This window comes from Vanrija albida (assembly GCF_041260175.1).
Source record: "Vanrija albida strain AlHP1 chromosome Unknown contig_6, whole genome shotgun sequence".
Lineage (NCBI taxonomy): Eukaryota > Fungi > Basidiomycota > Tremellomycetes > Trichosporonales > Trichosporonaceae > Vanrija > Vanrija albida.
This window is the reverse complement of record NW_027191425.1, coordinates 514728-535630: the sequence shown is the minus strand read 5'-3', so window position 1 is coordinate 535630 and position 20903 is coordinate 514728. Positions and strand designations below refer to the sequence as shown.

Genomic DNA, 20903 nt, shown 5'->3' with positions numbered 1-20903 from the left:
TGCCACCGCCGCGTCACTGGCACTGCGTCGTTGTCATTGCGCTGCGACGATGTCGTCGACCATGATGCTGCTGTCGACGTGACATTCTTGACATTCTAGACTAGACTCTCTACAGCACCAGCACCATGTCAGACGACCCCACCGCCGACTTCCTCGCCCGCGAGAAGGCCATCCTCGGTGAGCTTTCTCGTCCTCGACTCAAGCTGACGCCCCAGGCGACGACGCCGACCTCTTCGCGTCCGGCTCGGTGCCGTCCGCGCCGTCCGGCATCGACGCCTTCCCCGACCTCGGTGGGTGCGCGCTCGAGTGCAGTGCTGACCTACCCCAGACGCCGCCCCCGCCCCGGTCCCCTCGCCCCCCAAGCCATCAGGCATCGACGCCTTCCCCTCGCTCGTTGAGGAGACGCACACCGAGGTCCGCGTGACGGGCGCCGGCGGCCTCGGCGAGGACGTTGAGCGCGAGAAGTTTGAGGCGAGCTTCCCCGACCTTTCGGGAGATCTGGACGGTGTCGGTGCGGTGAGTGCAGCACGAGGGCGGGGGGAGGAGGTTGTGAGCCGAGTCCGCTGCGTGTTGCGAGCACGGCCCACGCAGCGGCCACTTGGGAACCCGCCTGCCCGCGGAGCAGCCTATACACCATCTAACTGACGCCGCAGGCCGCTCCCAAACCCGTCTTCAACGCCCTCTCGGCCCAGCCCTACGGCTCGTCGCCCTACCCTCCCACGGCCGCGCCCCAGCCCCGCTCGGCCCAGTCGATCCTCCCCCCGCCCCAGTTTGCCAACACGCTCCCCGAGACCGAGGAGGACACGGAGCCGATTCGCGCATGGCGCGAGCGCCAGGCCGAGGAGATCAAGAAGCGCAACGAGGCCGACAAGGTCAAGCGGGACGAGATGGCCAACAAGGCCGAGAAGGCCATTGACCAGTTCTACGAGGACTACAACAAGGAGAAGGAGAAGAACATTCGCGAGAACAAGGAGAACGAGGCCAAGTTTGTCGAGAAGCTCAAGGAGGACATTGCAAAGGGCACGACGTGGGAGCGCATCACCGACCTGATTGGTCTGGAGAACTCTCGTGAGTCGGGCGTCGTTGGTGGTTTGCAGCGCTAACACACGGCAGAGTCCAAGACCATCCGCCCTGCTGTCCCAGGAGGCTCGGACCTGGCGCGCATGAAGGAGACGCTGCTCAACCTGAGGCGCGAGGGCGACAAGGCGCCCGGCGCGGCGGGCTTCTAGATAGAGTCTTGAGCGACACTGGCGGCAGGACATCCCGGCGAGTATGGCGCGGGCTTGTATATCCCTGTGGGGAGATGACTTATGATATCGATGATAGCGACAGGCGGGGCGAGCCAGCGAGCGAGCGCAGCGAGCGGGCGGGCGACTTGGGCGGAGCCGGTAACGCGGCAGAGCGGGCTGTAACAGCAGGACAACAGCAGAACGATGGTAAGAGCCCACGGCGGTGCGATGAGCAAGACCGGTCCCCGCAAGACGCACTCGCCCAGAAATGCTGCACGCCAAGTCGCCGAACGTGCTGACGCAGATGCGAAGGAACGTTCGGCCGACCGCCCAACATGACTGACATGACGTGCCTCGGCGTGGCGCCGGCATCACCACAGACAGGGAGCAGCCCCGCAGCAACACCGGCACACGCACGCCAAGACGATCGCCGAGATCGTGCATGCGCCTGGCTGCTCAACTCGGCTAACTGGCTAACTCACGCACAGCGGCACGGTCGCCGCGCCGTCGCCGCGGCGTGGAAGGCGGGGTGCCTCACCACCCTGCCCACCCTAGTCAAAATGACGCAGCTGGAGCCACACTCACCTCGCTCAGCAGCCCGACGTCCCCATGCCCGCCGGGCGCTGCCTGATCCCAGGCGCCGAACAGAAGAGACAGCAGCGAAGAGAACACCGGCCGCACCCCGGGCCCCGGACTCGCAGCAGCACCGCCGCCGCGCATTCGCCGCTCGCTTCGGCCACTCCATACCCTCGGCGCCACCTCCACACCTAACCGACTGCACCGCTCTCCCTCTGCCGTCGATAAGCTGCTGTGGAGGTCGGGATTCCCGCGGTCGCCGTATGCATGCTCGGCTGTCTGCGTCGACATTACGGCGGTTCGGCTTCCTGCAGGCTAACGGCTAGCAGACGGAATGTACTTAAGTCGCTCGGGCGGAGGGACGGCACAGCACCCCACACGCACACCATGAAGCTCTCGCTCCTCGTCCTCACTGCGCTCGCGTCCACTGCCGCCGCCGGCCCAATCGCGCGGGGCTACGGCGCCGGCCACGAAAGCACGGCGCCCGCCCACGCCGGCAAGAACGCCACAACCCCGGCCCACGGCAGCAAGAACTCGGCGCACAAGCTCCCCGCCAACGAAATTACGCAGTACTCGCACATCGCGGCGCTGTCCGCGGGCGTCGCTTCCAACGGCACGCGCATCGCCCGCGTCCTCGCGCACGGCGACCTCGGCCTCGGGACGTGGCCCCACATCGCGGGCGAGATGGTCGTGCTCGACGGCGTGGCGTACCGCGCGACGGCGGACGGCAAGGTGTCCACGCCTCCGGGGAACACGCAGACGCCGTTCGCGGCCGTGACCCGCTTCGTGCCGGAGCGCAACGCGACCGGCACCATCGCCAACTTTTCCGACTTTACCACGCACCTGGAGGGATGGTACGGCGGCAACCTGACGCACCACTTCGCGTCGTACCGCCTCGACGGGGTGTGGGACCTGCGCATCCGCGCGCCTGGGGGCCAGAACCACACGCTCGAGCCCATTGCCGCCGTCGTGGCCCGCCAGACAGAGTTCAACCACACGCGTATCGCCGGCACGATGGTCGGCTTCCGCACACCCAAGTACGCGGCTGAGATTAACGCCGCCGGCGACCACCTCCACTTCATCTCGGACGACCGCAGCGTCGCGGGCCACGTGCTCGAGTTTGCGAGTGTCGGCGCCGTGAAGATCCAGGTGGCAAAGGTGCTGCGCTATTCGGTGGAGGTGCCGACGTTTGACGAGTACGAGGAGGCGACGTTTGCTTAGGGCTAGAAGGGTATGCATGTTGTGAGGCTGCGCTGCGCTGCTGGAGATAAGATTGCTCGGGACGGGCGGGCTTGGCAGCGTCACGCGCTCGTGCCGTGCCGGCTCGGCACGACGATCGTGGTATTGCAGCGGTACTCACCGGCCGCGAGTCAGATGTGATAAGCTCGCAGTCGTCGCTCGGTAGCACTGCGCACCGCCGATAACCCGCCTCGCACCGCCTCGCACCGTGCAGCTTGGTATCGGCAGAGCGCAGTGGGCTGTGGCCGCCACGCCCGCCGTCACCCCGCCAATGTGATATCACCCACGTCGCTGTGATATCAGTCGCGTCGCTCTGTGATATCGTCGCGCCGCTGTGATATCAGTCGCGCCCTCGCCCTCTGGAATGTGCATCGGCGTTCTGAGGAATGCATATCGCGCCGCTCGCTCGCACCCCCGCACCCACCTCGCACCTCGCACTGGCGCCGCGCGGGGCGAGCAAGCGACGCCGGTGCGAGCGACGCCACGCCACGGCAAATTTTGGCAGTCACCCCCGCGCTCGCCGCGTTCCGCTGCCTCGTGCTCGGTGCTGAACGAGCGCGTTCCACGCTCTGGGGTATGGGTTGCCGATGCTCGTGCATGATGGCGGATGCGTGCTGACCTGTCGCGGTGCACGCGCCGGATCAAGGTGTGCCGAATGTGAATGCGTCGTCATATGCCACTTGCTCCTCACTGTCTCGTTCGCACCTCGCACTCGCACCTGCTTGCATGCAGCCGCCGCCACCATTCACCGCATGCAGCCACGCCGCCATCGCCGCCGCCGCCCCCGCCCGCCCCGCCGCATGCATCCAGCCTGGTGCGAATGAAACGGTGCGAGACTGATGCCACTCGCCCCTGCCTTTGCCGCCAAATCCCACTGTAGCGCGCCAACCCAGCGGCGTTTCAAAATTTCGGTAATGCCGCCCTCTCGCACCGCCGGCCGCCAGGCGCAGTGTATATAAACCACATCTGCGCGCATCCATTGATGTTTTTCTCATGTGTCTATACTCAGTAGGATCTCTCTACAGTATACGTCTCATTCTCGCTAGTTCATACTAGCCACATTTTCCACGTCGAGGCGATGATCTAGCCCCCTCCCGGCTCTCTTACAGAGGACCCCGAGCGTCGCTTGCGACGTCTCATCGAAGAAGCTGGCGGTGAGGACGAGCCCGACCCCTTGTGGGAAGGGCGAGGCCGCGCCGTGGGCTCGGGAGGGCTTTCTGATCGACGTTCCCCCCCTCCCCTTTACTCTCTCCCCACTGCCGTAGTCCGGTACTCGACAACAATGCATCTGGTGAGCACAACTTCTCTCTCTTCTCCCCCATCTTCCCCTCCCCCCACATCAAAGATGACCCGAGTGCATTTGGCTTGAGGAACCTTGGTTCTCTGCTGAAAAAACCACGCTACCTTATTAATTACTTCTGAAACCTCCTCTCCCACTCTTCTTGCGAACTTTGGGACATCCGCTGACAGCGTACAGATTCCAGTGAAATTTTGCCCGCCGCCGCGTTGCCTTCGTGCAGCCTTCGTGAACCTCCCCGTCCCCAGACCATGGCTCTTCATTCCCCCACCCCACGCCCCAGTGCGCGCCGTCCGACTCCTGTCGTGCCGGCGCCATCTGACCTGGCTGATGTCTTCGCCTGACGCCTACTGACCGTTGTAAAGCCCCATGTATCCAGCTTGTCGATGCCGAGTACCGTCGTGTGACGAGTCGTGTGCCGTTGTGATGGTTCGTCGGGCAACGCACTGATGGCCGAGAGTGACGCCAGCGTCGTGTTGGTTGATCCACGGGGCACACAGATGCAAGGCCTGGCACCCAACCCCATCGTCCCCGTTTGTAGCTGGCAGCAGGATGCTAGCAACACACGCTCGTCGTCACTCGTCGCCAGTTCGTCGCCCCGCTCGCCGCGCCCGCCTTGCTGGACCCACGCGGACAGATGTGTTGCCGGATTGCTGGCAAGCTGGCAATGATCACTTCTCGCAGCTCGCATGCCGCAGATGTGTGCGCCAGCCGCATCACCTGTGACTCAATACTCGCCCCTTCCTCGCCCCGCGCCCAGCCCCGCCAGGCCAAGGGGGCACCATGCCGCAGACACACGCAGACAAACAGTGATGACAGGGACGACTGCAAACCCCGTCCACCAGCACACCAACAATGCGCACACCACACCGTCACCTGCAGCTCTGTCACCCAATTTGTCCCCACCGACCCCCGCACACACCGTAACCAACAACCCAATGCATTCCAGTTCAATCAACACGAAAACGAAGAGGCAGACACGAGATGAAAAGACAGCCCAAACCAGACACGAGACAGCGAGCAAGCACAGCGCAGTAACGCGCTTACGCCTTGTGGTGGTTCTTGAGGAACTTGAGCGTGTTCTTGGGGCTGGGTGGTGTCAGCGCGGCTCAAATGGGTTTGGAGGACAGCCGAACACTACACTCACTCCTCGGCGGCCTTGACACCCAGGGCAATGTCGATGAGCTTGCCCGTGCCCTTCTCGAAGACGAAGTGGGAGCGCTTGGTGCTGTCCAGTCAGTATGGTGGGCAACAGTCACCACCCTCGCGACGTACTTTTTGGGAGGGATGAACGCGCCGAGCCTGGTCCGTCAGCACCCGCTCGCCTCGGCATCCACTCACTTCTTGATGAGCTGGCTGTCGGGGTCACACAGGAGCTTGTAGTTGAGCTCCTTCTTGTTGATCCACTGGGCGGGTTAGACGGCTCGCCTCTTCAACCCACCTTCTGCTGCGCGTTGGGCGAGTCCTTGCTCAGGCCATAGATGTCGTAGCCGAGCTCGGCGATCTCGTCGTGGGCGTCGCGGTAGCCGCAGGCCTGGTTGGTGCAGCCGGGCGTGTCGGCCTGGGGTGTGAGCGGGGACCGGGAGAAGGGAAGGTGGGGGGCGTCGCGAGCAGGGTAAGGCCGCGAGGTAAACATTCGCGCGGACTCAGCTACCTCTGGCCACCACCAGAGACCCGTCGAACACTCCCCTCGCCGACTCACCTTGGGGTACAGGAAGATGACGACGCCCTTCTCCGCCGCGAGGGTGCTAACGTCGACCTCGGTGCCCGTGTTGTCCTCGAGGGTGATCTTGGGGAGGCCCTGGCCGAGCTTGAGCGGCGCGCCCTTGGACGAGGGGGCCTTGACGGGCGCGGCAGGCTTGTCCTCCTTGTCCTCCTTGTCCTCCTTGTCCTCCTTGTCCTCCTTGTCCTCCTTGTCCTCCTTGTCCTCCTTGTCCTCCTTGTCCTCCTTGTCCTCCTTGTCCTCCTTGTCCTCCTTGTCCTCCTTGTCCTCCTTGTCCTCCTTGTCCTCCTTGGGCTCCTTGGCCGCGGCCTCCTTCTTGGCCGGGGCCTTCTTGACCGCAGCCTTGACCTCCTTGGCGGGCTGGGGTGTCAGCAGTCAGTAGGGGGTGAGTGCGCGCCGTGGCTGGCGGCGTGGATCATCATAAACAACGCGCGCGCCATGACGCCATCGTCGCCCAGCACCTGCTCACTCACCTGCGCGGCGGCGGGCCCGGCGGCCTTGGACGAGATACGCGTCGAGCGGCGGGTGGCGGGGGCGGACTCGGCCTTGGGCATGTTGTTGTGCTGGGATGGGTGGATGGAAGAGAAGGGAAGGTGAGCGCGGCCGTGTTGGGGGGGTCGGGGGGGGAGGGCAGGGCCGCAAGGCTCGAGGCTGGCTGGGTCACTCACTCGGTTCTAATATCCAGGGCGGCCCAGCGCGCGTCCGTCGTCTATATTTTGAATCCGTATACCGCGGTGCCAAACATTCTAACAGTGTAATGTCGCGTGCCTGGGTGCTGCTTGCTTGGCTCTGCGCGGGGCTCGCAGGGCACCACGTTGGCCGCGAGCAGCAGTCTAGCCCTATGCATGCATCGGCCGTGTTGGTTGACTGACACACGTTGCGTGTTTGCTGCGGGCCATGGAACTTTTGCGCGACGCGCCCGACGCCACAAATACTGGCGACTGTCTTACTGCGCCAATCACGCCACCAGGTGGACGAGCGCTTCCTTGCGGAGTAAACACCGGAGTGGGTGGGTCTGTGAGCAATGCTATGGGGGTGAGGGAGACCTGGGTAGAGCGGGGGGCAGTGCAGATGCCGGGAAGCCATGCTTGGGTGAGACGAGACGCAGAGTTACAACTTCGTCGAGACCTTCGAGCGTTTCTGGTCACATCTCTTATGCAAGCCTTGGACTCGGTTTTCGTGAAACAACCAATCGGCCGCTTAGCTCAGCTGGTTAGAGCATTGTACTAATAACTCGATGGTTATCAGTAATGCAAAGGTCGGCAGTTCGATCCTGTCAGTGGTCAATTACCTTTTGCGTTTCCGTTGTTTTTGCTGCATTCCACCAGTGTGGCGGAGCGCAGGAAGGTGTCACATGAGGCGGGTTGATAACATGGCTCTGCGGCTCTGGCTACATCACTCACTCACGCCTCACTACTACCGCCTGGCCTCGGGCGGCTTGTTGAACTTCACAGCGTGCACAGGGAACGCGCTGAGCCGGACACCGTCGACTGCGAGCTCGTTCACTGGCGGGTGTCAGGTCGTACAACCAGCTCACCCACAAATACGACACGCCTCGGGCGCGCGCGGCGCCGCAAGCGTGACGCAGGCCACGCCGTCGCTAAGGCGGCAGTGGACGACGCGGCCGACCCGCGTGTCGAGGTACATGCGCAGCGCGTGCGCCGACACGTCGGGGGGCAGGGGGAGGAGGACGAAATTCGCGCTGGCGGTCGGCGCTGGCCTGGCAGGGACGCGGGTGACGCGGCTCTCGAGGCGGGCGGCGCGGCGCGGGGTCGACGGCTTCGGGGGGAGGATCGTCGCGACAGGTTTGGACGGCAGGATCGTGGACACGCCCCGCCGCCGGTCCGGCTTGGGCGGGAGACTCCGCACCTCCATGTCGGCGAGGACGTGCCGCTCCCACAGGGCGCGCACGAGCTCCTCCCTCTCTCGCCGTGTGGTCGGGCGCGGGAGCTGCAGCCGGTCGGCGATCTGCGTCAGCGCGCGCGGGGGGGTGCGTACTTGGTCGTAGTTGAGCGGCAGGGGCTCGAACGCTTCGGGGTCGTGGGCCATGCGGGAGGGGTGACGGCGACGTGGTGAGGTGGTGGCGCGAGAGAGGAAGAGAGGAGACGAGAGAATACACGCGTCCAGGTATCTCCCCTCATTCATCTTCTCTCATCTTCTTCCTCCTCACCTCTCGGCACGAGAGAATACACGCGCCCAGTTGTCTCCCCTCCTCCATCTTCTCTCATCTCCTTCCTCCTCACCTCTTGACTGACACCCACTCACCTCTTGACCCACCCACCTCTTGACCAACTCACCTCTTGACCAACCCACCCCCTGACCCCCACGCACCTCTTGAAATGCCCACCTCCGAGCACGAAGCAAGCTACACCTGGCCCGCGCAGCCGCCCCTCAGCGGGCCCGGCCTCCCCGTGCCCCCGTGGTCCGTGGCCACGCCGGTGAGCGGCAGCCCGCCCCCGGGGAACAGGTACGCCCCGCAGCGGAGGTCGCTGGTGCGCGCGTTCCCCGTGCGGAGGGAGCGCACGCCGCCGCTCGTGGCCTCCGGGCCGTCGGAGAGCGGGGCCGAGGCGACGGCCGGCGGCTCGGCGCCGTCAGTCGCGGCGTGGGTGGCTGCCCAGGGCCCGGCGCCCAGCATGCTCAACGCTCGTGCACCGCCGTACCGCCCCAGCGAGCTACCTCCCGGCCGCGAGTCGCCACCACACCGCCGCGACTCGTCACCACCCCGCCGCGAGTTGCCACCAGCCTGGCGCGAGCCCTATCACCCCCGCATCGGCCCTCCACTCCCGTACCGCCGCCAGATCCCCGCCGTCCGCCCACCGGCGTGCCCCTTCCCCGTCCTAGACGGCAGCGGGTGCTCGGCCCTCCGCTCGCGCATGGCACGTACCCACCCCGACGACTACGAGTACCACCTGCGGTACAACTACTCGCGGTCGCACTGCCTCGTCATATTCCCCATCCCGTCCGACGTCGCGCCGGCCGACATTCGCGCGCTGATGGAGGAGGAGGTCGGGCCCGTGTTCAGCGTCAAGGTGACTGACGGGGTCGGGACCATCGTGTTCGAGGAGACGCTGGCGTTTAGGGCGAGATTCTTCTGTGAGTGGCCCCGGCGGAGCCTGCTGACCCCAGTCACGCACGCCCAGATCGACGGGCAGGAGCTCATCCAGTTCGTGGTACCCCCCGTCCGCCGCGCTGCCCAGCTTGCGTGGGACGAGCAGCGCCGGCGTGGGTGAGGGGCGGGCATAGACGCTAGAGACACCTATAACTCTCCTTCTTGTAGCTGATGAGGGCTGAGCCTCACGACGCGAATGCACTCCGCCACAAGGCGCATCTCTCACGCATGCCCCGCGGCGGCGCCGTTGCCGCCGGCCTCCAGTGGCCGTCGCTTGCCGCGCATAGAGTCGCCGCCTCTGCCGCCGTGCCGAGTCCTCCCTGCAGGTTTTTTGTCGAGGCACGGCCGCACAGGCGGAGGCATGCACGCGTGCGCTGATCTCTGCCACGGAGCAGAGCGGGTCGTCTACCGCGCAGGACTCCTTGTTGTCCCTCTGCATGCTCGCGATGTGGTTTGGCGAGGCGGGCCACACGCCAGTCTTCGTCATCAAAAGTGACACCATCGCGCGCATGCCGAATACGAAGCGGTCATTTCGCCGGGTAAAAATCCAGATAGGACGCGAGGACGAAAGGCGTCGCGACGATTGGACATGCACGCGAGCAACTTTGAGGATATAGCTGCGGGTGGTGGTTGCGTCCCCCCTGCCCCTACCTACCGCTTTGCTCGACATTGCTTGCGTCGTGCTCGCCATCGCCTCGCCCGCGCTCACTGACTGCAGCCCACTTCGCACCTGCAGGATCTTTCCGGCCTTGTCCGACGACGGCTTTGTCAGACAATCTCTGCCGGAAGCAAACACAGTCAGACTTGGCCTTCCTCCACATTTCTCACTTGTCGCCTCCACACGCCCTAGGCGGATTTCAACCAGGCTTTCCTCCCCCTTCCCCTCCTCCCCCGCCCCGCCTGCAGCCGAAAATCCGCGCCTACGCTTTCGAGCACATCATCTCGACTACATTGCATCGACAACAATCTCAGATAACGAGCGCAGCGCAGCACCCAGCGACCGGTCAGCGGCAAACGGTCCGAGTCTGCGACGACCAAAGCTTAGATTATCCCACCCATCGAGCAACGACGCCTCGACCAACAACCACAACCACAACCACAAAGCAGCTCCAAGGCTCACACTCCGTCCCTGTGGAGCTCCCCCGGCTCGCACCTATTACATCAACCAACACCGAGCTCACGCGAAAAGGCTCGGTCTGACCGAAGGCCTTGATAAACCACCCACATCACACACACCCCATCGCACCCCCCTCCCGCACAGCAGCACCACATCATGGGCCTCCTCGCCCTCGGCACACCGCTCGACTGGCCAGAGACAAAGCCGCTCGCAGAGCACATTCGCAACCACGGCATCACCCAGTTCCTCAACACCTGGAAGCGATGGAAGGACCGGTCCGGCGAGGGCCTGCTCTGGGGCGATGAGGTGGGTAGCGCGCGTAACGGGTGTCGGCGAGCTTCTTGGCGCGATGGGCAACCCACTGCGCATGCACCGAGCGCGGCGTCCAGACCCAGGTCTGAACTCCGCGTTGCGGTCGGTGCCGCCCGACGTGCTTAGCCAGACCTCGGATAGACCGAACAGCGCTGATCAGACCAGATCGAGATGTTCGTCACGTCTCTCGACGACAGCGTGCCCGCAGCATACCTCTCCCTGCGCCAGAGCGAGATCCTCGAGAAGCTCAAGAATGTGACTGAGGACCCCGAGCTCGCCAAGTTCAAGCCTGCAGGATGGTGAGTTGGGTCTACCGGAGCAGCTTGGGGAGTGCCCCACGGGCAGCGGAGCGTGTCGGCAAAGTCGCCGATGCGAGGGCTGCCGATGGTGCTGCTGCTCCATGCGCTCATGTCTCACTTGCGACATGGCAGAGCACTAACCACCCCAGCCGGAGCATCCCCACGTTCCACCCAGAGTATGGACGTTACATGATCGAGTCGACCCCCGGCTGCCCGTACACCGGTTCGCTCAAGGACCTGCTCACGGTCGAGATCGACATGCGCTTCCGTCGCAAGATTGTGCGCTCGCACCTCCTCCCCAACGAGCTCCCCATCACGCTCACCTCGTGGCCCCGTCTCGGTGTCGAGAACGCAGTCTTCACCGACCCGCCCACCAAGCCCGACCCCGAGCACAGCGCGAGCAAGAGCCAGTATGTCGGCCAGCTGATCACCAACCCGCACGCACGTTTCCCGTGAGTTTTCTCGCTCGCACAGAGCTAATGGGTAGTACCCTCACGGCCAACATTCGGCAGCGCCGAGGCTCGCTCGTTGACATTCGCGTGCCCCTGTATGTTGACAAGAACACTGTTCTGCCCGACGGGGTCAAGGCGCCGCTGTCAGGAGGCGTTCCGCGTGAGTCATGGATCGGACGGACAAAGGCCGATATGCTTACGCCATCCACAGCACCGGCAAAGCCCGAGCCTGGCACCCCCTACATCCACATGGACGCTATGGGCTTCGGCATGGGCTGCAGCTGCCTGCAGATCACCTTCCAGGCCTTCAATGTCCAGGAGGCACGGACCGTGTACGATGCGCTCGTGCCCGTTGCCCCGATTATGCTTGCCCTCACGGCAGGCGCCCCCGCCTTCCGCGGCCGCCTGGCGGATGTGGATGCCCGATGGAACGTTATCGCCGCATCCGTCGACGACAGGACCGAGGAGGAGCGCGGTCTCCAGCCTCTCAAGGACGCGCCCTTCACGATCCCCAAGTCGCGCTACGACTCGGTCAGTCTGTACATCGCCAACGACGCCCGCAACAAGCCCGAGTACTCGGACGTCTACGCGCCGATCAACGAGAAGGTCCGCGAGAGACTCGTCGCCAACGGCCTTGACAACAAGATCGCAACGCACTTTGCCCACCTCTTTATCCGCGACCCGCTCGTCCAGTTCTCTGAGACGATTGACCAGGATGACGAGAAGTCGATGGACCACTTTGAGAACATCCAGTCGACCAACTGGCAGACTGTGCGCTTCAAGCCGCCCCCCGTCGACTCGCCCATCGGCTGGCGCGTCGAGTTCCGTTCGATGGAGATCCAGCCCACCGACTTTGAGAACGCCGCGCTGTCCATCTTTATTGTCCTCCTGAGCCGTGCCATCATCTCGTTCGACCTCAACTTTTACCAGCCCCTGTCGCAAGTCGACGACAACATGCAGCGCGCCCAGCAGCGCAACGCCGCCCGCGCCAACAAGTTCTGGTTCAGACGCCAGGTGTTCCCGGAGGATGCGTCGAGCTACGACCTCGAGTCGCGCCCCGTGTCGCCTCCCTACACCCCGACCCCTCCCGAGGGCGAGGAGCCGTTGTCGCCCACCTCGGTGCTCCACGGCGTGTCGCGTGGCTTGGCTGCCGCCAACGGCCACGCCAACGGCAACGGCAACACCAACGGCACAGCCAACGGCAACCGCAGCAAGTCGCCCCTGAACACGCTCCGCAGGTCGGGTTCAGTCTCGTCCTGCACGTCACTGCTCGAGGAGGAGGAGGCGTCCGAGGGCCCCGAGTTTGCGCAGATGACGCTCGACGAGGTGATCAACGGACGTGGCGACTTCCCTGGTCTGCTCGGTGTCGTCAACGCCTACATCAACTCGATCAACGCCGACGTCCAGACCAAGTGCGAGATTAGACGATACCTCGACCTGATCAAGCTGCGTGCAAAGGGCGAGCTCGTCACGCCCGCGACTTATATCCGCAACTTTATCACGACGCACCCCGACTACAAGCACGACTCGATCGTGTCAGACCAGATCCAGTACGACCTTGTCAAGGCCATTGACGAGGTTGAGCGTGGCGTCCGCGCTGCGCCTGAGCTGCTAGGCAAGGACTATGTTGGATCAGGCACTGGCACATTGAACGGCGCACACAACCACGCCGCATAGAAACACATCAACAACCAGCATCTTGGCGGCGCAGCACATCTATATGCGTTCGCCGAGGTCTAGCTACTGTCATCTCTCTTCTATTTTTTGGCCCGCCGATAGAGGCGTTGTACCGATATTATGCACCTGGGGTTTATAGAGGCGGTAGGCGGTCGAGCGAGTGACGGAAGTAAAAGTGCCCCGCATTATGCAGTCACCGGGGTCTCCGGGCCGTTTTTGGGTGGATGATGCCATGTGCGTCCACTGCGGTGCGCGGCGGCGCGCGGCGGCGGCGCCGTGTGCCAGTGCCACTGACGCTCCCCCGGCCCCCAAATCCGCCCTTGGTTCCCTGCACTCGTTCCCCCCTCACTCGCTACCACCCACCCAACTCTTCCTCGATCCTGACTCACCCCACCACATCGGCGACGACGCTGCTCCCAGACACAACACAATGGGCGCAGCAGACGGCAACAAGCGCAGGGTGTCCTACGTGATCCCCGCGCCAGACACGGCCCGGCCCGTCCTCGAGCTGCCCCCGTTCGGCACCGGCGCCGAGGCCACACGATCATACCCCCTGCTCACGCCGAAGCGCGCCAATGGGCGGACGGGGACGGCAGCCACACCGCCGACGCAGTTCACCTCGCGCAACCCGTTTGCGCCGCCCCCGCCGCTGCCGCTCAAGGCGGTCGCGCGCAGCCACCCGCGGCACCGGCTGGGCATCACGTCGCTCGCGCTCGACACGTCGACGCAGCTCTCGGGCGCCTCGGCCCCCGGCGGCATCCTGTACACTGGCGGCCGGGACGGCCTCGTCGCCTCGTGGGACCTCAACATTGCCCAGCAGAAGCGCCGCGGGCGGAGGTACCGCCCCGTTCCGGGCCGCGGGACGGGCCAGCGCGTGCGATGGGAGCGGATCGGCGACGGGGGCGACTGGGACGACGACGACGATGACGCGGCCGGCGAGGCCGACGACAGCAGCTCGGAGGACGACGACCTCGGCGCTCCCCTCGAGAGTAATGGCAGTGGAGGGAGGAGGAAGCCGCGGTACGAGGACCGGTGGGAGGTGGACCGCGAGGAGATTGCACGGCAGGTGAGTGGTGGTGGTGGTGCTGCGTCTGCAGCCTGGCGAAGCGGGGGTTCTCCGGCGTATGCTCACCCGCAGCCACCTGCGCCGACAACGTTCCGCGAGTCGGTGCAGACCCACACCGACTGGGTCAACGCCATGGTCTTGTGCAACATGAACCAGACGGTCATCACGGCATCTTCGGACCGAACGATCCGGGCCTGGTCCCCGCACGCCGAGGACGACGAGCTGACCGTGCCGGCGCTGATAGGGCACCACACCGACTATGTGCGCTCGCTGGCATTTGCGCGGCACCCGGGCGTTCTGTTCTCTGGCTCGCTTGACCGCGACATTTCGGTCTGGGACATCAACTCGCCGCGGCCGAATGAGCCGGTGCTCAAGGTCCGCCTGAGCGACATCGACGAGGCGGGCGGCGTCGGCCTCGAGGGCGAGTGGGGGAGCATCTATGCCCTGGGTGTCGACCCGGCGGGTACGACGCTCGCGGCGGGCACGCCGGAGCGCGTGGTCCGCCTGTGGGACCCGCGAGCTGGCGACCGCAACGTGACCAAGCTTGTGGGCCACACCGAGTGTGTGCGGAGTATTCTGCTCAGCGAAGACGGACGGTACATGCTCACTGGATCGAGCGATACGACTATCAAGTGAGTGTGGAATGGGGATGACGCTGACGGTTCTTCAGACTGTGGAGCGTTGGCGAGCACCGCTGCCTGCACACGTTCAACCATCACACGTCGTCGGTCTGGTCGCTGTTCTCGACCCACCCCAACCTCGAGCGGTTCTACTCTGGCTCGCGCGACGGCCACCTGTGCGTCGTCGACGTCGAACAAGTCGGCGACATGTCCGAGGGCGAGTGCATCTCTCTCGCGCGCGAGGGCGACATTACCAAGCCCGGCAACTTTGAAAGCAAGACGGGCGATGAGGCCATCCGGTCCATCACGGCTATGGACGACGAGTTTGTGTGGACCGCCACGTCGAGCTCGGACGTCCACCGCTGGCGCGATGTCGGGCGCCGCGTCAACCGTCTGGACCTCGACGGCTCGTCGTACGGCAACAGGTACGATGCCGAGGAGGACGCGCAGGCGCCTGCGCTCAGCCTCGGTGCGGCGTTTGAGCCCCTGTCCATTATCGACGGCCCTCTGCGCAACAAGCGCCTGTCGCTCGACGGCAAGGACGACGAGTCGCTCCACCGTGTCGAGTCGCGCGACTCGCGTACTATTGCATTCGCGCCGAGCCCCGTTCCCCGCGTCGTGAGCGGCAGCAGCCCCGTCTTGAGCCCAACAGGACCAGGCTCGCCGCCACACTCGCCGTCGGCGTCAGCCCTGCCCCCGAGCGTGCGCGAACGCCTCAACCCTAGCATTCGCCGGTCGGCGCTCTCCTCCTCGTCGATTGCAAACTCGGTCGTTTCCGATTCGGCCGACGACCTGGATCAGATTCCGCTCCTCAACGGCATTCCCTACGAGTCGCTCGTGTGTCTCGGCCTCCCTGACTCGCCCTACTCGTTCGGCTTCTCGAACGCGGGGCACTCGACCGCCTCGCTGTCCTCGGCGATGCGTGTGCGTACCGCGGGTGAGGAGTCCCCCGAGGCGGCCACGAACGCGCAGGCGGAGCGCGAGCGTGTGGTTCCACCACGCGTCGCTGCACGCCGCGCGTTCGAGGACCGCGACGTCGCCTCCGAGGCCAAGCCACTCCAGGCCGAGCCCGACGCCACGATCGAGGGATCGCCGGGTCTCATCCGCTCGCTCATCCTCAACGACCGCATGCACGCCCTCACGCTCGACACGCGCGCCGAGATTGCCGTTTGGCATCTTGTCCGCGGCGAGTGTGTCGGCCGGTTCGAGCTCCCCGACATTCACGAGGCGCTCACTCTTGAGCGCGGATGTGCCGACCCCAAGGACGAGATCAAGCTCCACCCGCAGGAGGTGCTCGAGCTCGTCCAGCGCCGCGTCGAGGGTAAGAACAGCGTTCTGCCCTGGTGCCAGGTCGACACCAAGGTCGGTCAGATCACGGTCCACCTCGAGGGCGACCGCGTCTTCGCGGCCGAGATCCTCGCGGAGGAGATTGGGCTCGACGAGCGCGAGCTCCCGGACGACGCACGCGCCATCAACATTGGCAAGGTCGCACTTGCCAACCTGTTCCGGGGATTGATCAAGGCGGAAGAGTACGAGGTCACGTCGCAGTCGGCCATTGGCAACTCGCCGACGTCGGTCACGTCTTCGCTCCCCAGCGTCAGCCGCAGCCCGCAGAACTCGACCAGCATTGCGATCGACCGGCCACTCACTTCCCCCCGCCACCGGCAGCGTGCCCTCTCCTCGTCGTCAGGCATTGGCATCACACCGTCCATCAACATCGCTGGCCTCGCTACGCGTGCGCAGACGCGGGCCATCGTCCCGGACGGTGTATCGCCATTCGGCCAGAGCGCTCCCACGTCGCACGACTGGCTATCCCTCCCTGGCTCGAACAAGTTTGCCCCGTCGCCTAGCGGGGGTGGCGCCACACCTGGGTCGCTCAAGAGCATGGGGTCCCCGCTTGACACATCGGCGTCGCGTGACTACTTCTCGATGCGCCGCAAGGCCGAGCCGTCGCCCTCGCGCGGCGGCAACGAGGACAAGACGCCTACAGCAAGCGTGCCGGCCACCCCGACTTCCAGCGGCGGCTCGTCGCTCCTGGGCAAGAAGTTCAAGGGCTTTGGCAAGAAGAAGGCGACCGAGAGCCCCATGACGACGGTGCCCGAGTCGCGGCGCGAGGAGCCGGTCCCGCCCAAGGAGACGGGCCCGGAGATGTCGGAGCGTGACAAGGCGCAGCTCGGCTTCCTCGACTCGCTGCGCTCGCGTCCCTTCCGCCCGCCGACCAGCCTTGAGAGCCCGACCGTCCCGATCCCGGCGTCGACGGCCGTCATCATCTCGGAGCAGTCGCAGGCTGATGGCGCGTACATTGTGACGTACAGAAGCCAGGTGTCGTCGACCGAGCGCGACATTGAGCCGCTCGAGATGAACTCCCCATACTGGCTGTTGACGTACCTGTTCACCGACGTCACGCCCGAGGAGCGCCGCCCGCCAAAAATCCCGCTCATCCTCCTACCCGAGGGGGAGGCAGTGGGGTCGCCCAAGGCGTGAGTGACACTTGACATGCGAGCGAGCCAGGCTAACCCCCTCAGAATCAAGGTCCAGGCCTCACGCACAGCGCGCGTCCGCGGTGTGATGGAGCACTTGCAGAACGTGCTCCCACCCGCACAGGGCGGCCGCGAGCGCGCCTTTTCCGACGCGAGCGCGATGAGCGGTGTGCCGCCCGCGCCGCGCGCCGCGCCCGAGGACGTGATCGAGCTGAGGTGTGGCCAGCACGCGGCCGACCCCAACATGAAGGTCGGCACGCTCAAGCACTACTACTGGCGTGGGGGTGTCGACATGGTGCTGCATTATCGTGTCAAGAAGGCGTAGGCGTGCATGGCCGTGCCGCGGTGCAGCTGCACGAGTTGTAGAGCATGATGCCATTGTATTGGGATTGGTGTGGCGGAAGGAGGCGGAAGGAAGGCGGTTGACGTGTTGTTGCGCACGGGCCTCGACCAGCAACCTCCACTTTGCATGTCCACCCAACTTGGGCGACAACATCCTTCCTCCCCCTGCTCACTCTCTCAACACCTTCCCCAGCTACATTTCGACCTTGCTTCCCCCAGCGCGCACACTTTGACTTGTCTTCTTCATCACTCTCCATCACCCACTCACTTACTCACTTACTCACCCACTCACCCACTCACCCACTCACCCCCAACTCCTCACTCCCCACACCCTCACACACCCTCACACCCACCCACAAAAACACACACACACACACGAGCCCAACATGACGGCCCCACACAAGGACGACGCCCTCGAGTTCGCGGGGAGCGCTGTGGCGGTGAGCACGGCGGTGGGGTGTGGTGCAGCCTCTTACACTCGCAGCAGCCTGTGCCTTCCTTCACCGCCGAGGACGAGGCCGACCAGACCAAGCCCCTCTCGCAAGCCCCACCCGCAGTCCCAGTTCGGTCTGCCGAATCCGTCAAGGAAGACCGCGCCCGGGAAGACAATAACCATACCCTGCTCTCGATGTACAAGGAGCTCGTGACGAATCTCAAGGAAGTCAACACTATGCTCGTTGAGAAAAACGACACGCTCATCGAGAACAACGAAACGCTCATCAAGATATACAACAATCTCCGTGAGAGCTACGATGTGCTCCGCGAGTGCGGCGTTGCCATCAGTCGGCATAACGCCACTTTCCGGGAGCGCAACGTCGTGCTCGCGGAGAGCAACGTGGCGTACCGCGAGACCATCGCTCTCCTCCGTGAGGCCGACCGCCGTAGTAAGGCCGAAAACACCGCACTGGGTGTCGAAATCGGCCTGCTGTGCGGCATTATGACTGTGCTCGGTCTCTGAGACCACGCCGCTCTCGCCAGGCGCTGTTGGAGGTGTGGCCTGCTCGAGACAGATCAACTCTGCACAGCAGCCCTCTCTCCGGGTAAGCCTTCCCCACGCGAAGAGCACTGACATCCAGCCAAGCAGTACCCGACCCCGAGGCCATCTCCGAACTGTTCCCCCACGCGGGATCCACCTTCCCCCCACCACGACCGAGCCCAACTCGACGCATCTGTTTCGTTTCCGCTCCGAATCACTCTCAATCATCAGAAGAATCCCAATCATCACAAGACCCGCCGCCATCACAAGACCCGTAGTCATCAGAAGACCCTCAGAAGTCATCATTGTATATAGTGCCTGCCCGACGCAATGCATGAGATCCGCCACGACGCTGTCAGCCGTACGAACAACATCGCCACAACGGCCGCAACCCCTGCCACTCACTCTACACTAGCTCCGCGCATGGCAGTATCGTGCAAACCACGTGGGTCGGTCTTCTGAACTTACGTGATTATCCACCCGTCCACCGGGTCGGAACAGGTCGGATCTGCGGCTGCCAAGGCACCAGCGGGGCAGAAAACACCCCACCGGCAACCTCGCGCACGCAATCCAACCATCCCCATTCGCGACTACCATCTTGCACGTGTCAGACGTGTACCGAGCAGCACCGAGCAGCACCAAGCTGCAGAGCGCAGCCTCTGGTCTAAGCTATAGCATGCATCATCCCAAGCTATCGTCTCCCACACACAGGAGTAGGGCGTAAATCTATGGTATTGAAATTTCCAGCGTTTACCCGGAAATCTCGACACCGCCGATGGCGAAGACCACCGTTTACTTGGCAATCTCGACACCGCCGGTGGCGTTGAGGACACGCTTGATGTCACCGTAGATAAGGAACTGACCGGCAGTGAGGGTACCGATCATGACAAGACGGGCCGACATGCCGGTGAAGAGACCCTTGACACCGAGCTGCTTGGCCATGCCGATGATGCGCGAGGTGGTCGACTCTCCGGGGGCACCCTTGGTCTTGTTGATCTTGGAGAGGAGGGTGTCGGCGGGCTGCGAGATGACGGCGGCGGCCATACCGGCGATGAGACCGGCCGAGAGGTTGAGGCCGGTGGTCTGGCCAGTGGTGAGGTCGGCCTTGTTCTTGCCGGCGGCGGCGAGGATCTTCTCGACGGCGATCTCGTAGACGGCGAACTTGGCCATGGTGTAAGGAATCTGCTTGAAGAGGATGGGACCGAAACCAGCGTAGAAGGCACCGACACCCTCCTCACGGAGGATACGGAGGAAGCCCGAGGTGAGGCCCGAGGCGAAGGTGGGCTGCGAGACGAGACGGATACGGGTGGCCTCGAGGGGGCAGAGGACAATGTCGGCGAAGAACTCGGCGATACCAGAGGCACCGAGGTAGATGGCCTGACGGTTGGCCGAGGCGGTCTCAACACCAAGGGTGTCGATGGCAGTCTTCTTCCAGAACTCGTAACCGCCGAACTTGAAGGCACCCTGGAGAGCGTAGCCGACAACGGTGGGGCCGAGACCGGTAAGGAGAGCACCGGCACCCTCCTTGGAGACGATCTGCTTGAAAGCGTTGATCATGCCCTGGGTGGGTCAGCACGTGGGCTCTGGCGACAACAGCGAGGGCGTGCGAGATGAGCACGAGCAGTGTTTACGCGGGGCCACGGCAGGGAGCGCATCTGCGTGCGTACACAGATGCGCGCGCAGCCTAGCCCGCCTAGCCATCGCACTGGTGCTCGTCGCTTCGCATCATCGCATACCCGCCGGGGACCCGATTGGCTGCTGCGGGCCGAGCCACGCCTCCGCCATCGGGCCGCCGGATAAGCTGGGCCTACTCACCTTGTTGTAGACCTCGGGCTCGAGCTGGATACGGGTCTTGACGACATCGACGGGGGTGAGGGCACCGTGGGTGACGGCACAGCCGAGGGCACCGGCGAGGGCGAAGCTGGGGCATGTCAGTTGTGGTTCTTGCCGGGAGTGTTGCGAGCTGCTCACCGCGAGTAGAGGTCAATGCCGGTGGGGGCGGGCTTGGCCTCGACGGCCGCGGGGGCGTAGAACGACTTGTTGGGGTTGAAGAGGGGGTTGGCGCGGTACATTTTGGGAGAGTGGTGTGTGGAGAGGAGTAGAGGAGGATGATACAGTGCCAAAAGGCCTTTTGGTGATGCCTGCGGGGGGGAGGACGGGGGCGAGAAAACGGGCGGAAGGGTAAGGGGGGGAGGATGGTTTTTATCGGGGCTGCTGGCGGGCGGGTCGCAGGCGGGTGTCACGGCGTTGCGTCAGGGCGGGTACGCTGGACGGCGGCTCGACACTTCAGGGCTCGGCCGCGCGCCAGTCTGCCCACGGACGGATGATGCGCCGCCGCGCGCCGCGCGCCTCCACCACCCCTCGACTAACTCCGAAAATCCCCGCCTTG

At 64.5% G+C, this 20903-nt stretch overlaps 9 protein-coding genes and 1 non-coding gene across 10 annotated transcripts; 7 read left to right on the top strand and 3 right to left on the bottom strand.

The window, feature by feature from the left end:
* Window positions 1–125: 125 nt before the first annotated feature.
* Window positions 126–1229, top strand: clc1 (Clathrin light chain; the record flags this gene model as incomplete). Its single annotated transcript, XM_069355991.1, has 5 exons — window positions 126–177; window positions 216–290; window positions 329–516; window positions 654–1068; window positions 1114–1229. 5 exons carry the CDS (start codon window positions 126–128, stop codon window positions 1227–1229), a joined length of 846 nt encoding a protein of 281 aa, XP_069205832.1.
* A 963-nt stretch (window positions 1230–2192) lies between these two features.
* Window positions 2193–3026, top strand: Q8F55_007567 (uncharacterized protein; the record flags this gene model as incomplete). Its single annotated transcript, XM_069355990.1, has 1 exon — window positions 2193–3026. The coding sequence occupies one exon, from the start codon at window positions 2193–2195 to the stop codon at window positions 3024–3026; it is 834 nt and encodes a 277-aa protein (XP_069205831.1).
* Window positions 3027–5384: 2358 nt separating this feature from the next.
* Window positions 5385–6618, bottom strand: DOT5 (thioredoxin peroxidase dot5; the record flags this gene model as incomplete). Its single annotated transcript, XM_069355989.1, has 7 exons — window positions 5385–5430; window positions 5489–5569; window positions 5617–5643; window positions 5683–5747; window positions 5783–5902; window positions 6044–6424; window positions 6538–6618. 7 exons carry the CDS (start codon window positions 6616–6618, stop codon window positions 5385–5387), a joined length of 801 nt encoding a protein of 266 aa, XP_069205830.1.
* A 640-nt stretch (window positions 6619–7258) lies between these two features.
* Q8F55_007565 lies at window positions 7259–7350 on the top strand. Its single transcript has one exon. It is a non-coding gene; the product is annotated as a tRNA-Ile (tRNA).
* Window positions 7351–7480: 130 nt separating this feature from the next.
* Window positions 7481–8113, bottom strand: Q8F55_007564 (uncharacterized protein; the record flags this gene model as incomplete). The annotated part of the gene is made up of 2 exons (XM_069355988.1): window positions 7481–7569; window positions 7606–8113. The coding sequence occupies 2 exons, from the start codon at window positions 8111–8113 to the stop codon at window positions 7481–7483; spliced, it is 597 nt and encodes a 198-aa protein (XP_069205829.1).
* Window positions 8114–8403: 290 nt separating this feature from the next.
* Window positions 8404–9294, top strand: Q8F55_007563 (uncharacterized protein; the record flags this gene model as incomplete). The annotated part of the gene is made up of 1 exon (XM_069355987.1): window positions 8404–9294. One exon carries the CDS (start codon window positions 8404–8406, stop codon window positions 9292–9294), a length of 891 nt encoding a protein of 296 aa, XP_069205828.1.
* A 1152-nt stretch (window positions 9295–10446) lies between these two features.
* On the top strand, window positions 10447–13030 carry GSH1 (glutamate--cysteine ligase; the record flags this gene model as incomplete). Its single annotated transcript, XM_069355986.1, has 5 exons — window positions 10447–10596; window positions 10768–10901; window positions 11051–11353; window positions 11389–11513; window positions 11565–13030. 5 exons carry the CDS (start codon window positions 10447–10449, stop codon window positions 13028–13030), a joined length of 2178 nt encoding a protein of 725 aa, XP_069205827.1.
* A 430-nt stretch (window positions 13031–13460) lies between these two features.
* Window positions 13461–17521, top strand: Q8F55_007561 (uncharacterized protein; the record flags this gene model as incomplete). The annotated part of the gene is made up of 4 exons (XM_069355985.1): window positions 13461–14096; window positions 14169–14728; window positions 14767–17196; window positions 17242–17521. 4 exons carry the CDS (start codon window positions 13461–13463, stop codon window positions 17519–17521), a joined length of 3906 nt encoding a protein of 1301 aa, XP_069205826.1.
* A 403-nt stretch (window positions 17522–17924) lies between these two features.
* On the top strand, window positions 17925–18496 carry Q8F55_007560 (uncharacterized protein; the record flags this gene model as incomplete). The annotated part of the gene is made up of 2 exons (XM_069355984.1): window positions 17925–17978; window positions 18023–18496. 2 exons carry the CDS (start codon window positions 17925–17927, stop codon window positions 18494–18496), a joined length of 528 nt encoding a protein of 175 aa, XP_069205825.1.
* An 810-nt stretch (window positions 18497–19306) lies between these two features.
* Window positions 19307–20586, bottom strand: MIR1_2 (mitochondrial phosphate carrier protein; the record flags this gene model as incomplete). The annotated part of the gene is made up of 3 exons (XM_069355983.1): window positions 19307–20074; window positions 20330–20435; window positions 20486–20586. The coding sequence occupies 3 exons, from the start codon at window positions 20584–20586 to the stop codon at window positions 19307–19309; spliced, it is 975 nt and encodes a 324-aa protein (XP_069205824.1).
* Window positions 20587–20903: the final 317 nt, after the last annotated feature.